The following is a 17273-nucleotide window of genomic DNA, read 5'->3' as shown; positions in this document are numbered from 1 at the left end:
CACACTAGTAAAAACATCAAAACATCCAAGTATGGCATTTACAACTCAAAGCTGTAACAAACCAAAGCAGTTCAATGCAACAAACACATTGAGGTCCTATGACGTGCATGGTTCAGAACTTCCTCTCTGTACCCAGGTGAAGCTGGGTCCAATCCCTGCTCATCCACTTACTGTGGCAGAGGTCCCCAACCTCCAAGTCAAGGGCTGGTACCTTTTACCAGATCAGCAGCAGCATTAGATTAGAAATAAAGTGCACAATAAATATAATGCGCTTGAATCATCTTGAAATCATCCCCTCACCCCTAGTCTGTGGAAGAGCTGTCTTCCATAAAATTGGTCTCTGGTGCCAAAAAGATTGGGCACGGCTATACTATGGTATCGGAGAAGGCAATGGCAAGCCACTCCAGTACTCTTGCCTAGAAAATCTCATGGACAGAGGAGCTTAGTAGGCTGCAGTCCATGGGGTCGCTACTAGTCAGGACTGAGCGACTTCACTTTCACTTTTCACTTTCACGCATTGGAGGAGGAAATGGCAACCCACTCCAGTGTTCTTGCCTGGAGAATCCCAGGGACGGCGGAGCCTGGTGGGCTGCCGTCTATGGGGTCACACAGAGTCAGACACGACTGGAGCGACTTAGCAGCAGCATACTATGGTATACGTCTTAACAAGTTATTTCATCTCACTAACACTGTGTTTGTCTTAAAGATGAGAAAATATAATTTCTACTCTTCAAAAAGCTGTTTCTGGAGATTAAATGCAACAACAGATTCATTTGACAACGGGTCCATTGGACATTTACCATGTTCTAGGCTTTCATGCTAGGGATTCAGCAGTAAACAAAGTAGGAACTCTCTGCCCTCGTGGAAACTGCATTAGCCATGGCACAGAGTGGGTGTTCAGGATGTCAATACAAGAACTACTTTTTGACCTAAGATCTCAACCAGAGAGAGATAAGGAGCAAGTTCTGAAGTACCTGGGAACTCCCCAGAGAGCTGAAGTTTCCCAGCCACATTCTCACCTGGTACAGATGAACACATCCTCCCAGTCTTCATGTCTCTAGGTTTCCATGTAGAGGACTTTCTAAAATAACTGACATTTCTGATATATTGTTCCTTTCCAAAGGAGCCACGGTTTTGAGTGGGGAAAAGGTAATCTGGCTGAAGGTCGACAGCACTAGAGATTCTGGCCTCCTTTTTTCCCTCAACACCTGGGCCAGCATGAGGCAACAGTAGCCTGGATTTTGCCTGAGTTGGGCTGTCCCAAGGCCTGGGCAGAAAGTACAAAGGGGAGCAATATCCAACTTAGGCCACATTCTCCAAACCACTCTGGTCAGAAAAAGAGTGACTCAGCAGTTTACGAACACTCTGCCCTCGTGGAAACTGCATCAACCATGCAGTTTAATCTCTACATGCCAAGCCCCTGCACCTACCTATCAACCAATCCTGAAATCTGGTGGGTTATATATGGGGCCCTGAACATTCCAGCACCTAGAAGCACCTGGACAGCCTCCAGCACCGTATAAAATGACTTCTGGGAAGAAAGAAATGGGAACTGCTCATGATTAAGGGAACTGTACAAAGGTCCGTCTAGTCAAGGCTATGGTTTTTCCTGTGGTCATGTATGGATGTGAGAGTTGGACTGTGAAGAAGGCTGAGCGCCGAAGAATTGATGCTTTTGAACTGTGGTGTTGGAGAAGACTCTTGAGAGTCCCTTGGACTGCAAGGAGATCCAACCAGTCAATTCTGAAGCAGATCAGCCCTGGGATTTCTTTGGAAGGAATGATGCTAAAGCTGAAACTCCAGTACTTTGGCCACCTCATGCAAAGAGTTGGCTCATTGGAAAAGACTCTGATGCTGCGAGGGACTGGAGGCAGGAGGAGAAGGGGACGACAGAGGATGAGATGGCTGGATGGCATCAGTGACTCGATGGACGTGAGTCTGGGTGAACTCCGGGAGTTGGTGACGGACAGGGAGGCCTGGAGTGCTGTGATTCATGGGGTCGAAAAGAGTCGGACAGGACTGAGCAACTGAACTGAACTGATAAGGTTTCTACTGCTTTTGTTATACCCTTTTTCCCCTAATGATTAATGATGATGCCTCTATGTACTTAGTGAAGGCAGAACAAGGAGGAATAGGGGAGACCCTTTCTTCTTCCACTGTGAGCCCTGGAAAGGAAGCCTGGGATGCTGAGAAAGAAGGTCCACATTAAAGACAGGGAGGAGAAACTGTCGGCAGCTGAAAATTTAGAACCCGAAAGAGAAGACTTGGATTGTGCAGGAAAGAATTAATGTTGCAGGCCTGAGACCGTTTCTTTAGAAATGCTTGTTGGCCCTTGGCTGGCATCTGAGAACCTGGACTTCAGGACAGTTCTATCCATTCTCCAAAAGAATGGCTCATGGTGCCTGGGTTTGTTTAAGCAATGTGGATTATGATGAACACCTGCTTTCCTTCTGGGAGTCTGGGATTTTGATACATGCAAGGCAGAGGGGACTCATGTGACCAAATACCCCCTAGGCACCAAGTCTTTAATGAGCTTCCCTGGTAGACAACACTTGATGCATGTTGTCACAATTTGGTGTTGGAGGAATTAACTACATCCTGCGCAACTCCACTGGGAAAAAACCCTTGGAAACTTGAGCTTGGTTTCCTCCGGACTTTGTCTCATAGCTCAATGGATAAAGAATCCACCTGCAATGCAGGATTCCCCGGCTCAATTCCTGGGTCAGGAAGACCCCCTGGAGAAAGGATAGACTACCCACTCCAGAATTATTGGGCTTCCCTTGTGGCTCAGCTGGTAAAGAATCTGCCCGCAATGCAGGAGACCTGGGTTCAATCCCTGGGTTGGGAAGATCTCCTGGAGAAGGGAAAGGCTACCCACTCCAGTATTCTGGCCTGGAGAATTCCATGGACTATATAGTCCGTGGGGTTGTAAAGAGTCGGACACAACTGAGCTTCACTTTCACTTTGTCCCACCTAAATTTTCTGTTTGCTGGTATTGTTTTGTACCCTTTCATCAAAATATATCTTAGCTGTGATTAGGACTATGTGCTGACTCCTTCAAATTCTCCCAGGGAATCAGTGAACCTGTAGGTGGTCCTAGGGACCCTGATGCTAAGGACCTGCAGGAATCGGCCCAAGGACAGGATGTGGGCCTGGGACTGAAAGTCACACAAAGCCTCTGGACAGATGCCTTTCTTCCCACACCACCGAAGACCCCTGTGCTGGAGAAACTGAAGTTTTGGATAGAGTGAGGAGAAAATACAGATAGGAGACAGAAAGAAAAAGAGGAGGAGGACGTGGCATATTGCAAAGGTGGCCTTGGCTTTAAGTGGCCAAAAGGCCTTGATAAAGGCCTAGGGATCTTTCTTGCAAAAAACTTTTAGAGTAAGTTTAAGTAGGCACATTCCTGCTTCTCTTCCTATGCTTCTCTGCTTCCTCCCTCCCTTTTTGTCTCTAAAAGCTTCAGGTGTGGAGTATAGGTGCCTCTTGTTCAGGGAAGGAAAGAAACAGCATGTTGGAGGGGTCGCCTGGCCAAGTCAGCTCAGCCACACTGACCACACAACCAGAGCAGCTATGCTTTGCCCAGCCCCTTCTGACAGCCCTGAAGATGTAGGAAAGAGATGGAAAAGGCAGGGAGAAATGACTGAGCCCAGACTCCATTAACTCATTCTCCCCTAATTCCAGTCTCAGCCATAGTAAGAAAGCTCCAGTTTGGTCTGTTCTCGATTTAACAAAGATGCATGCATTTCCCAAGGCTGTAGTGGTGCTTAACACATGGGATGGAAAGTGATGCTCCCACCACACAAAGATACCACATATTGAGAGAGTGGGGGCTAACATGACCCAGTAGGAAGGTATGACATTTGACGTCCAAAGACTTGAGTTTGAGTCCATGCTCCAAGGTATCTGTGCAAAACATGCTCTTCTACAGCCTCAAATGAGTTTACTGATACTTATCCATAGTGGGTTGAACAGTACTCTCTAAAATATATACCCACCTAGGACCTCAGAATTTGAACTTATTTGGAATAAGGGTCTTAACCAATGTAATTAAGGCAAGGATCTTGAGATGAGATCATCCTGGAGTAAAATAGGCCCTGAATCCAGTGACAGTGTCCTTACAAGAGACAGAAAGGAGCAACACACACACACACACACACACACACCCCTTACAAGAGACAGAAAGGAGCAACACACACACACACACACAGAGGAAGAGCAAGGTAAAGATTGTTCCCTAGAGCTTTCAGAGGGAAGATAGTCCTGCTGCCATCTTGATTTCAAACTTCTGGCCTCCAGAATTGAGGGCGAATAAATGTCTCTTGTTTTATGCCATTTAAGTTTGTGGCTACTTGTTGCAGCAATCCTGGGATACCAATACACTGCTTTACAGGGTCAGCGTGAACATCAAGTGAGATAAAGAAGGTTAAAACACATTGTGAACTATTTAGAGGCATGTAAGTGGCAGCTATCATTATTAAATCAAAATTGGGGAGAGTAACACATTTCCTGTGGGAAACCAAGTTCCAGACCTGGCCCTAAGGACACACAGCCAGCAGCTCTTGCCAGAGAGGACAGAATGCTGTCGCCTGACTCCTTGCCTTGCCTGGTCAAGACCGCCTCACTCCACTTGTACTTTGCACCTTTAAGGAGGATTCATGTGTCAGCTGGTGAGAAAGAAGGCGTCCATCTGCTCCCCAACGCCAGTCACGTGGCAAGCATCACACACTGAGGCCACCATCTGTGCTAACAACTCATATCCAAGTACAGTTCAATGTCAGCCCTACTCTCTTCCTGAATGAGCCAGGACCAAGGGCAGGTGACTGGGGCCAGAGTCTCTCCATGAAGAGCATGGGTCAGAGCACTTCCAGGCAGATTAAGTCCAGGCTAAAGGAGGAAGAGCTCACCACAAGGCCTTCCACGGCCAACCTCTGATCCAAAGGGTCTCACTCAGGACATTTTCAGGCATGGTGTAATGTTTCCAGTACTTTCTGGCCTTTCCTTTTTAAGGGGAGCTTTGAGTGTTGATATGATTTTCCTTTATATTAAAGGTTGCGCTAGTGGTAAAGAATGCACCTGCCAATGCAGGAGACACAAGAGACGCAGATTCAATTCCTGGATTGGGAAGATCCCCTGCAGTAGGAAATGGCAACCCACTCCAGTATTCTTGCCTGGATAATCCCATGGACATAGGAGCCTTGAGGGTTATGGTCCACAGGGGTCATAAAGAGTCAAACACCACTGAAGCAACTGAGCATGCACTTATATTCAAAGCTATAGTCCTTGAGAGAGAGGAGAATAGATATAGATCGATCAAAGTAGTTGGGTAAGAAGTAGAATAGGGCAGAAAGAATATTATCATTGATAGTATCCAGAAGAGAGTCTGGAGATGCTTGAGGGAAGTATCCAGACAAAAGTGACAAGGTTTGAATCAAGATAGGGAGAGTGAACAGGGACAGATTCAACACAGCTTACTGCAGGGACATGAGGAGCAGAAGAGAAAAGTATAGGATTATTCTAGGGTTTTGGCTTGGACAATTGGGTACATTCACCAAGAGAGAAAATACAGAAGGAAAAGGTGAATTTGGGATAAAAAGCGGGGGGCAGGGGATTGTGGCTAAGCCGAGTTGGGGTACCTGTGAGACATCTATATCAATATTTCTAAAAAAGTCAGAAAAGGTCAGGTGGGAGGTTTGAGCCTACAAAACAGAATACAGATCAACAAACAAGGTTACAAACCAGGAAGGGGAGAGGGAGTGAAAGGGCAGACTGTTATTTATTAAATAAATTTACTAAATGTATTATATTTACTAAATATCAATTAAATATATTGATATTTAAGGGATATAGAGAAGGCCTAGTGAAGGAGAACATAGAATAGAACCCAAGGCTTGAAGGGCTCCATGGAGATCTCCCAAGAGCTGAACAATCCCCACTGAAAGGGAGAAGGATTAGGATGGGAAAATATTTACTAGGTTTGGCAATTAGGAGGTCACTGATGATTGATATATCCCATGCAAGGGTGGGTGGAGATGCCAGATGAAGAATAAAGGGAAGAAAGGGGTGAAAAGAGAAGAAAATGAATGCAGGCTTGTCTTTGGAGTTTGGTGGAGAAGGGGTAGTAGCTAGAGGGCACTCTAGAGTTAGGAGTTGGGTTTTGCTTATTTTGTTGGTATTTTTGGTTTGTTCACTTTTGTTATAGAGAATTGGGGTTTGTCTTAGTTTATAGGATTTAGGACTTGAGTGAATGTAGACACTAGTTGCAAAGAAGCTAATAAAGTCCCTGAAAAGGCCAATGGGACAGGATCCACTATTATAAAGGGCAGACAGAGACTCAATGAGGGGTGTGAAGAAGAAAGTGATGAGATGAGTATATTCTAGTGAATTATAACCACGTGTGAAATTATTTTCTCTGCTGGAAGCTCCAAAGAGGCAAGGACCCTACTTTTCATTTTTACATCCACACCATTTTCCACAATGGCAAGCACAGGCAGTGTTCAGTACATTTTGGATGAATTAAGGATGTGCATAACTGGATTTATGATCATGAAAATTGTAGTAATTATGTGCAGCCCTCTTCTAAGGACTTTAAGTTGATTCACTCTGAATTCTTACAAAAACATATGATGTAGGCAATCTTATCCCTGCTCTATTTTAAAAGATGCATAGCAAATAAGTGATTAGAGCATATTAAAAACTTAAGATTTTTCTGGCTATTCTTGTGTTTCAGCCAAACAATAAAAGTACTTCTTAGTACAACTGAATCTATATAGCAATTTTTTCCTCAAGATATGAGGCAGATTTTTTTTTTAAAGCTCAACTATTGAAGGTGGGGGAAGGGAGAAGAGTCATCATCTAATTTCTTGTTCTCCTGTCTCTTATTAAGTCTTGGGCTTTCTGGTCAATATTCATTCCATCAATAAATCACATTATAAAATAATAATATGTATTCTACACAAATTAAAGTGACACCTCTAGTTTCATCCTGAATCTTGACTATACTTTTTATATTGGAAGGTTGCAAAATGTTAGTTTAAGACACAAAGTACTGAAATCTTGGCCCTAAAATTAAATGAGGAAAATAACACAAAAGCATTTTCTGTAGCAGCCTATACTACATTAAAGTTCAAGAATAATACAAGCCATAAACTTCTTTAACAGAGAGGGGCTCCCCGACATTGGTCTTATGGATGACTTTTTTGGATCTGACATCAGAAGCAAAAAATAAATAAATAAAAGATTACAATGAAATAAAAGATTACAATTATAACGTTACTGCACAGCAAAAGAAACCATCAATTACATAAAAAGGAAAGCTCCTGAATGGGAAAAAATATTTGCAAATGATATATCCAAGGAAGGGATTAATATTCAAAATATTAAAAGAACTCATACAACTCAAAAGAAAAAAATATGATTAAAAAGGTAGGCAGAGGAACTTAATAGACATTTTCCCAAGGACAACATACAAATGGTCAACAGATTCATGAGAAGATGGTCAACATTACTAGTCAGGGAAATGCAAATCAAAACCACAATGAGATAGCCATTCTAACATGTGTGAGGCATCACCAAAAAGACAAGCAATAACAAGTATTGGTCAGGATGTGGAAAAAAAGATACACTGATCAGAATGTAAGTTGGTGCAGCCTCTACGGAGAACAGTATGGAGAGTCCTCAGAAGTTTAAAAATCAAATTACTGAACAATCCAGCTATTCTACTTCCAGGAATTTGCCCAAGGGAAATAGACTACTTCCAAAAGATATCTGTACTCCCATGTTCATTGCAGCTTTATTCACAATAGCCAAGATATGGAAACAATGTAAGAGTCCATCAACAGATGAATGGATAAAGATGTGGTATGCATGTAAAACAGAATATTATTCAGTCATTAGAAAGAAGGATCCTATCATTTGCAATATGGATGGACCTTGACGGACTTATTAAGTGAGATAAAATATACTATATGAGCTCACTTACCTGCAGAATTTTTTTAATGAATGAAAATGAATTTACAGAAACAGAACAGATTGGTGGTTGCCAAAGGCAGAGGGTGGGGCAAATGGATAAAGATGGTCAAAAGATACCAACTTCCAGTTATAAAAAATAAATCCTGGGGAGGTACAGCAAGGTGACTACAGTTAACACTACAGCAGTCCCCCTTTCTCATGGTTTCAGTCACCAGTAGTCAACCTCGGTCCAAAAATCCTTGTACAACAGACCTCACACACACCAGCAAAAAAAATGACCTCTGTCACCTTACTACGGTTTCAGAGGATCTGAGGTACTACTATCTTATATAGATCAATGCCATTCAAATTGTAAGTTGCAATCATTGGTAGACAACGGCATCGATTTAACGGATCACTACCCACTTCTGGGGGAAAAACAATGCATATCAGAGTACATAACACATGAGGGTAAGTGTTATGACCCGAAACATTGTTTTCAGATGTGGGAGAGAAGGAAGAAGAAAAGTAGAGGTAGTGGATCACAGTATGAAAATGTTTGTCGCTCTAGGTAATGGCAACACACACACACACTGCAAAAACAAGCTGAAAGCCACAAGCTAAGACAAGGCAGTGGCACAGCATTTTACAACTCACTAAGCACCGCATCCAAGCCCAAACCAGAAAATCACAGGAGCCAGGTAAGGAAACAGAGAAGGAATCAGTGGGCCAGAGTAGTTAATAGAAATAGTCACTTTCCTAAAATCCTCACATTTTAGGATTAACAAACTTGTTGTCATTTTGATCTCATTTGAGTCTCACACCAGTATCATTTTACAGATGAAGCAACCAAAGGTCAAAGAAGCTAAGTCCTTCGGGTGAGGGTACCATGCTACGTGACTGAGCTGAGACTGAGGTCTTCAGTCTCCTGGCTGCCCACATTCTCACTATAACTTCACCAGTTCCACTACATCCTTGAGATCTCTCAATCTACTGTCACTCTTGAGTCTTTACCTGTTTTCAAAACTAAATAAACCCCACTTGCTATACCCTCTGATTTTGTTTTAGTTTTGTTTGCTCCGGAGGGTTCTGAGCCCGCTTTTGGAACCTGGATCCCACAGCGCAGCCCAGGCGAGCGCGCGGGCCGTGGGGCTACAGCTCCGCCTCAGCGTTACCTGCGCCTTTCCGGCTCCCCGGGCTCCGGGCGCCTGGGCTCTAGCTTGTCCCGGCAGCCGCAGACACCGCCTCGGTGGAGCCCGCAGCTCCTCCCGCCCTGTCCGCCGCGGAGCCCAGCCCACGTGTCCCAGTCACTGACTGCTCATCTCCCGCCAGCATCGCCCACGTGGAATCCCTAATTGTACTTTTTCCCCCCCTTCACTGAACTAATCAGATTTTCTTATTTGTGATTATTTAATATCTGTTTAATCCACTAGCTTGCTCCACCGTCATTCCAAAAAGAAAGGAGTCCTGTGTCCTAATGCAGTGCTTGGCCCACTCAGTACTTGCCACTCAGGGAACAGCTGTTGAATAAATGGACACCACCTCGGATGAGAAAAGCGAAGGGAATTCGCCCATTCTCCAGTTACAGCCATAAACCATCTGTATTCTTATTTTGCTGAAAAGAAACCGCCGTAGAAAACTTCCAAACTCCTACCCTCCTAACCAGGCACACAATAGTCAGAAGGGTGCCCCTTTGTTGGAGGGAAATATTACAAGGTGTGCCTGAATCTGGGTGCTCAGAAAATCTGCCCCATGCATCACCACCTCCCCCACCACAGAATTCAAAGCGTAGATCCTCTATGCGTTCCCGACTTTGAAAATAATTTACAAGTCAGTTGCTCTCCAAAAACCCACTGGATGAACTCTAATGAACCACATCTCAAAAACCCTAACCTACTTCAACTCCAGACTCAGTTAAACAAACAAGTGGCACAGTCATCGCCTCCCACCCCAGCCGACTTACCCATACCAGTGGCTTGAGAAATCCACTGTGCAGCCAACTTGCCTTTCCCCCTTTATAATTTCTTAATCCCTTCATTTCAATCAGCTGATGTAGCAGAGGCTGTAGTGAGCCCTGACACTCCCCCAGCTGCTCTAAGTATTGGTGCTGATGGCGTTCAGCTGAGTTTCTCTGTCTTTGGGGCCTTACCCTCCAAGAGAATGTCTCAAGGTCACACCCCTTTCCGGTAGCAGGTTGCCTCCAGGCAGTGATGAGAGGTACAAAGCCCCACTGGGGGACAATTCTGAAGGCCGGCCGGCTCCAGATCACCCTATATGATGCGTTGAAGCCTGTGTATGTCATCACAGTCCAAATCCCGGCTCTACCCAGCCCTGCTCCGTTCCCACTCCCATCCTCACCACCCACATCCACAAATACACTCATACACATTGATCTCAAGGGTTCTCCCCAATAAACTTCTTACATTTCCATCTCTAGCTTGGAACCTACTTCCCAGGAAACCCAAACCAAGCTAACTAATCCCCACCCCCACCCTCAAGCAGTACTGTGGTTGTTGGGTTTTTTTTGTGTGTCTAAAACCATGTATACAAAAAAGTCAGAACACATACCACACTGGTCAATCATTTTCCCAAAACATGGTATAAGTAGACCTTCTGCTTATAACTGGTGGTAAAGCAAATGTCTTTATGGAGTGCTGTTCTGGGAACTCAGAGGCATGTTTTGATAAAAACAAGATTTCCAAGGATCTTTAAAAAGATCCCTTTCCTTCACAGCACCTGCCTGCTCATCACTATACTATACTATACTATACATTTTGGGGTGTGATTTTGTTGTCTGCATCTCACACTAAATTACAAGCTCCACAACAGTCATACAGGAGCTTGTCAGAAAAGCAGGATGTCACCCTCAACCCCCATCTACTGAATGAGAATCTTCAGTTTAACATCTCCAAGCAATCTGTATTCACATTAAAGTTTGAGAGAACTGGCCTAAACAATAAAGTTTCAGTAACATAGTTCAACTTATCTGGAAGCACATACAATATCCACTCAGTCACATACCACATCTATTAATCACCAAGATGTGCTGAAGCTACCTCCAAACTATCCCTCAGACGTGCCCGTTTTGGATTATATTGCTTAATCCCAGCTCAAGCCTTCTTATCTCTAGAGGACCACACATCAGGTAGCAAGAATCTAGATGACTGGATGAATGGCTGAGTTTATTGGAGCATTTTAATGCCTTTTGATTCTAAAATATATCATCCTTTGCAAACCAGATTTAATAGTTTTAAATCAGGTTTTTCAGTTTCATATATCAGAAATCCTCCAGAAACTTCATAGCTGCATCATTTAATTGACTTTGTCCTCATGTGCCATTAATCATTCCCTGATTCACCGATGCTTTCAATCTTCTAAAACTAAATAACCACTACACCTGGAGAAGGTATTAACGGGATTGTGCTAGAATCAGAAGTTAATGGCAGCACATGGTCTTGAATTCTGAAAAGAACGATACAGCCAAATTTAAGAGAACAAGAGGAAATTAGGAAACTTGAAGAAAGCTCGGTGATTTATTTCTCTCAGCCAGTTCTCTTGTCAAATAAACATTCCCAACCATCCTCTTAGTTCTAAAATGCGGGCAGTCCCCAACTAACCTCAGTTTTTCTCAGAGAAGTGGCATATACATGAGTTAAGATTCTAGGTCCGTTCACAGATGTCAATTAACTCATGGAATGCCAAAAAAAGTTGAACACCAAAGTAATAGCCCCAGAGAACCCAACGACCCCATATAACAGCATCTCTGTATATAATGCATTCAGTGCTCAAGTTTGACTATAAGGACACACAACCCGTAATTGCTCTGGGATCAGTCTCCATGCACTGCCCACTGTTTGGAATACCAGTTCCTCATTTGAACAACCTCTACTTAAATGCCTGCCCTTCTACTGTGACATCTTCTACCCAGCCAATATTCTAGAAAACCACAGATCACCTTCCAGAAAGCCAGGACAAGCGGTTTCACTTATTACAACTTCCCAACATTAGCAGGTTAACCATGATACCTACTACATTCCATATAAACTTTACTAGGAAACATTCCATCACATAAAATTAAAGTTGAATTACCCCTTCAGGGACATTTTGACAAAAGGAAAACGTTTTAAAGACAGAGAAATAAGGGGGTAGGTACCCATTCCATTTTTGTTTTATTTTATTTATTTATTTTAATTAGAGGCTAATTACTTTACAATATTGTAGTGGTTTTTGCCATATATTGACATGAATCAGCCATGGGTGTACATGTGTTCCCCATCCTGAACCTCCCCCCACCTCCCTCCCCATCCTATCTCTCAGGGTCATCCCAGTGCACCAGCCCTGAGCACCCTGTCTCATGCATCAAACCTGGACTGGCGATCTATTTCACATATGGTAATATACATGTTTCAATGCTATTCTCTCAAATCATCCCACCCTCGCCTTCTCCCACAGAGTCCATAAGTCTGTGCTTTACATCTGTGTCTCTTTTGCTGTCTCGCATATACGGTCCATTCCATTTTAAATATCATATAAAATGTTCAATTAAAACGAGAGAGGAAAGAAGAAACAGCAAACAAATGCAATGAATAGAAAGCAGTTACAAAGCAGTAGATATTTACCCAGCTCTATCAAAAATCACTTTAAATGTGAATGGTTTAACTATATCAGTTAAAAGATAGATCAAAAGAATGGATAAAAGCAGAAGTCCAGAGAACTGCACTGGACTTAATTAGTATAAATCAGTGGTTCTAGACTAGGGGCTTCCCTCATAGCTCAGTTGGTAAAGAATTCACCTGCAATGCAGGAGACCTGGGTTCTACTCCTGGGTTGGGAAGATCCCCTGGAGAAGGGAAGGGCTACACACTCCAGTATTTTGGCCTGGAGAATTCCATGGACTATATAGTCCATGCGATCGCAAAGAGTTGGACACAACTGAGCGACTTTCACTTTCATTTTCCCGACTAGGGGCAATTTTAGAATCAAGAAGACATTTGGCATTGTCTGGAGATATTTTTGGTTGTCACAATTGGCATCCATCAGGTAGAAACCAGAGATGCTACTAAACATCTACAATGCACAAGACAGCCTCCATAACAAAGAATTACTCAACCCGAAATGTCAATAGGGCCAAGGTTGAAAAATTGGTATAAGTGAACAAGAAAAGACCTATATGCAGCATGAGATAGAATTTAGGAAGAGTCAAAGGACACAAAGAAACATAGAAAAAGGAAAATCAAAAGTGTGAAGGATATACTTTATCAAAGACAGCCCTGGAAATGCCATAAAGGTGGGGGCCCACTGCAAGGTCAAGGTACAACATATAAGAAGAGAAATGCAAAGGAAGGAGGCAGTGTTAAGAATTGATGATGAACATGGGACCATGGCACATACACTGCAGACGGTTAGCAGCATTCCTAGCCTCTACCCATTCAATTCAGTACAGTAGCTCAGTCGTGTACGACTCTTTGCAACCCCATGGATGGCAGCACGCCAGGCTTTCCTGTCCATCACCAACCCCCAAAGCTTGCTCAAACTCACGTCCGTTGAGTCAGTGATGCCATCCAACCATCTCATCCTCTGTCTTCCCCTTCTCCTGCCACCTTCAATCTTTCCCAGCATCAGGGTCTTTTCAAGGGAGCCAGTTCTTCACATCAGGTGGCCAAAGCATTGGAGTTTCAGTTTCAGCATCAGTAGATGTTCATAATACCTTCTGTCCCATTGCGTCAACCAAAAATACCTCCAGACATTGACAAATACCCATGAAATAAAATTAACCCTGCTTGATAACCATTCTTCTAGAGGGATCTTTCTAAATTAAACATGTATTTCTTCCTCTCTTTATTTCTTTCATCTTAGCTTTTCTTCTAGGCTCAAATTCCTTCTTTTCTAAAATAGGCTCTTCAGGGGACTTCCCTGGTGGTCCAAGGGCTAAGATTCTGCACTCCCAACGCAGGGGGCCCCGGTTCAATCCCTGTTAAGGGAACTAGATTCCACATGCTGCAACTAAAAGTTAAAATCCCACAACTAAAGACCTGGCACAGTCAAATAAATAATTTTTTTAATAAAAATATTTAAAAAAATTAAATAGGCTTTACAGCCATTCTTCCAGTAGCTGTGCACTGGGTACACCTTCCCAGTCTTTCTCCAAAAATGTTCTAATGCTGACCTCCCTCTTCAATGATCACTTAGCTGGGTTCAGAATTCTGAACTGCCCATTACCTCTTTCAGCACTTTGAAGATATCGATTCACTGTCTTCTGGCCTCTATCATCATTGGAAAGGCTTCCTCCTTAATTGTTTCTCATTCATGGTAAATCTGCTTTTCCGCTCAGATTGCTAAGATTTTTCTCTTTGTCTTTTGCTGACTCACCACAATATGTTTATACGTGGATTTATTTTTACTTATTCTGCTCGGCATTACTGTGTTTCTTGAATCAAAATATTTCTGTCTCTCAATTCTGGGAAACTCTCAGTGATTATCTTTTTAAAAATATTCTCTCTCTCCATTCTTTCTCTCAACAGAGATTTTCAAGTGGGAGGGAAATGGAGAGAGGGAGAGAGAGTGGAAAACAGGGGAAGAGATGAATTTGGAAAAGCTAACCCCAAGGACATAGAAGAATTAAGAAGTGGGGAGGCTCCTCTAGTAGAGATCGTGAGAGCTGGAGTGAGATAATGCAATGGGGATGGAGAGGATGCTCTGAATCAGAGACACTCTAGAGTAGACAATGCACATGTCAGTCAGCTGGCTGTGAAGGCTGATGGCAGCAGAGCGTTAAAACATGAGGACACCCAGTATCTGCCCTGGGGTCTGCATGGACTGTGGCACCATTAAACAGAGTTGGAAATTCAGTCTGAAAACTGTAGGAAGCACTCTCCTAGAGTTAAAGTGACTTATCTTACCTCAGAGTTTTCTTCAAACTAGCAACAGAATCAAATCTATATGTGTGTGTGTGTGTGTATGTATATATGTATACATAAATTAACTTCATTATTGAAAACAGGAAGGAGAGACTTCCTTGGTGGTCCAGTGGCTAAGACTCTGTACTTCCAATGCAGAGGGTATGGATTCAATCCCTGGTTGGGGAACTAAGATCCCACATGCTGCAAGATGCAGCAAAAAAATAAACAAACAAACAAGAAAGAGAAATGAAACTGGAAGCTTTCACACCAAAAAAATACAATTAAAATCAATAAACTGCTGTAAGAAATCAACAAATGCAATAATTAACCTATAGATAATCATAGTTGAGACTCACAGAAGTTACACCAGAATCTATAATATTCTATTATAAAATACTACCTGCTTGTTTAATGTATCATTGTCAGGCTTACTTTGTAAATACACAAATTATTATTACTAAAAACCAGTTGCTTGTAAAAATTCAACATTTTATTGCTAAGAGAAAGTTCCTAGGATTGAAGAGAAATATGGGCTTTTCATTTGTTTCTGAAAACCTACAAGTTAAAAATAGAAACCTCCTCCAAAAATCAGACTGTGAGGCTCTATGGAAAAAGGAAATGAAAAGTCAACTCAAAGGGAAACATGTTAAAATGCTAATCTGGCAGCTGCCATTTCACATTCCTCTTTGCCACGAAATGCCATAACCTCGCAGCTGCCCGGGCCAAAGCCAGCACTTTTCTTAACTTCGGATTTTACTCAACTTTTTAAAGCAGGCAGAGTCAGTTTTCAATCATGATAAATCAAAGTGCGGGAGATTTCAAACATAAATATGGAAAATGTTCATACTTCAGATCATGATTTCTCTACTCTCCAATTGACCTTCAATCAGGACAACCAGAAAGATGCTCAGGTTTCCAGAGCTAATGGTATGCAAATATCCCCCAGCATCCTGCAATATCATCCAGCCACTTAACCAAAGACACTTGTGTGTCATATTTGTGACACCCCAAGGTGTGTGTGGGAAACTCAGGAATAAAAATCTCAGGAGGGAGCAGTCTGCAGAAAGCAGACACTGAAGCTTGCTCTGTGCCATGCCCACAGCATCCCCTGGATAGAGCCTAGGCATCTTCATTTCTAAGCAGCTGGGGACTCTGAACATTTAGTGAAGTCTGCAATCCACTGTTTAGAGACTGCTCTCCATCTGGAAAGTCTGCAATATCAGTGTCTCATCTCTAGGTGGCAGCATCTGTGAATTTGTTGAATATCACTGTGCAATGTTGAGTGTCAACCTTCAAAAATTTATCTCCAGAACAGAAATTACGCATTGAATTTCTCCGCCTAAACCATTATCTCTAAGTGTTGTATCTGTAGGGGGAAAAAAATAGGGGAAAAAAATAGTGGCAGGATAGATTTTGCATATTTTAAACCTCCAACTCAAGACTCTAGAAATGTTTAATTAACTGGCCATTCTTGCCTAAGTAAAGCTTTCCACAACTCAAAGTATAATGGAAGCAATAAATTTCAAAGTAAGATGCTGTGAATATTCCTCTTGCCCTGGCTGTATAAGTCATGAGCCCCAAAGATCACATAGATCAGTGGTCAACATTTTTTGCAAAGAGACACATGGCAAATATTTTAGGCTTTGCAGGCCATAACATCTGTCACAATTACTCAACTCTCCATTGTCACCTGAAAGCAACCAGAGACAAATACATAAGTGGTTGTGTCCCAATAAAACTTTATATATGAACACTGAAATGTGAATTTCACATGTCTCAAAGATTATCATCCTTTTAATTTTTTCCCACAGTATGGTCTGAATGTTTATATCCCTCTAAAATGTATACATTTGAAATCCTAATGCCTAATATGATGGTATTAGGAGGTGGGACCCTTGGGAGGTGGTTAGGTCATGAAGGTAAAGGCATCATGACTGGGATTAGCATTCTTATAAAAAAGACCCTACAGAGATCCCTCACCCTTTCTGTCATGTAAGGACACTACGAGAGGTCTGTGACCCAAAAAAGGGTCCTCACCCAACTATGCTGGCATCCTGATCTCAAACCTCCAGCCCCCAGACTGTGAAAAATAAATTTGCTTTTTTTATGAACTACCTGATCTGTGGTCTTATGTCATAGCAGCATGAACAGACTAAGATACTGACCATTTAAAACAGAAACTATTTTTAGTTCTTGGGCTGAAAAAAGAACAAGTGGCAGCCAAGATTTGGCCATTGGCAGTGATGGGCAGACCCCTGACATAGATCAAACTGGTGGAGCATCACATGTTGATGGTAACTGACGACCAACTTGATTGTATTCAAAACTTTCTTGAATACAAGAGTTTAATTCAAGATAGATGCCTTGTTGCTAAGTAGAGAATAGAAATTAAACAAACAAAAAGTCCTGGAATTCTGATTTAGA

The 17273-nt window shown here is 42.5% G+C and overlaps 1 protein-coding gene across 28 annotated transcripts in view; it reads right to left on the bottom strand.

The window, feature by feature from the left end:
- ANO4 (anoctamin 4) overlaps positions 1-17273 on the bottom strand; it is a 438203-nt gene that overhangs the window by 396071 nt on the left and 24859 nt on the right. For 4 of the 28 annotated variants that reach the window (XM_086400918.1, XM_086400922.1, XM_086400928.1 and 1 more), the window contains exon 1: positions 9914-10024. The exons of 11 other annotated variants lie outside the window; for them this stretch is intronic. Coding sequence is in view for 3 of the 17 variants with exons in the window: in XM_086400913.1 (XP_086257039.1) it covers positions 9914-9917 (4 nt within the window). In the remaining 14 variants the exon portion in view is untranslated. Of the gene's footprint in view, positions 1-9125; positions 9277-9913; positions 10065-10099; positions 10270-10971; positions 11104-17273 lie in introns of those variants that run through there. 13 more of the 28 variants (XM_086400921.1, XM_086400930.1, XM_086400917.1 and 10 more) reach the window with 9 other exon arrangements.

The sequence above is a fragment of the Bos grunniens genome, chromosome 5 (assembly GCF_055505025.1).
Source record: "Bos grunniens cultivar Pamir isolate PY7600 chromosome 5, Bosgru_T2T1.0, whole genome shotgun sequence".
NCBI classification, from domain to species: Eukaryota; Metazoa; Chordata; class Mammalia; order Artiodactyla; family Bovidae; genus Bos; species Bos grunniens.
This window is presented reverse-complemented; position numbering and strand designations above follow the sequence as displayed.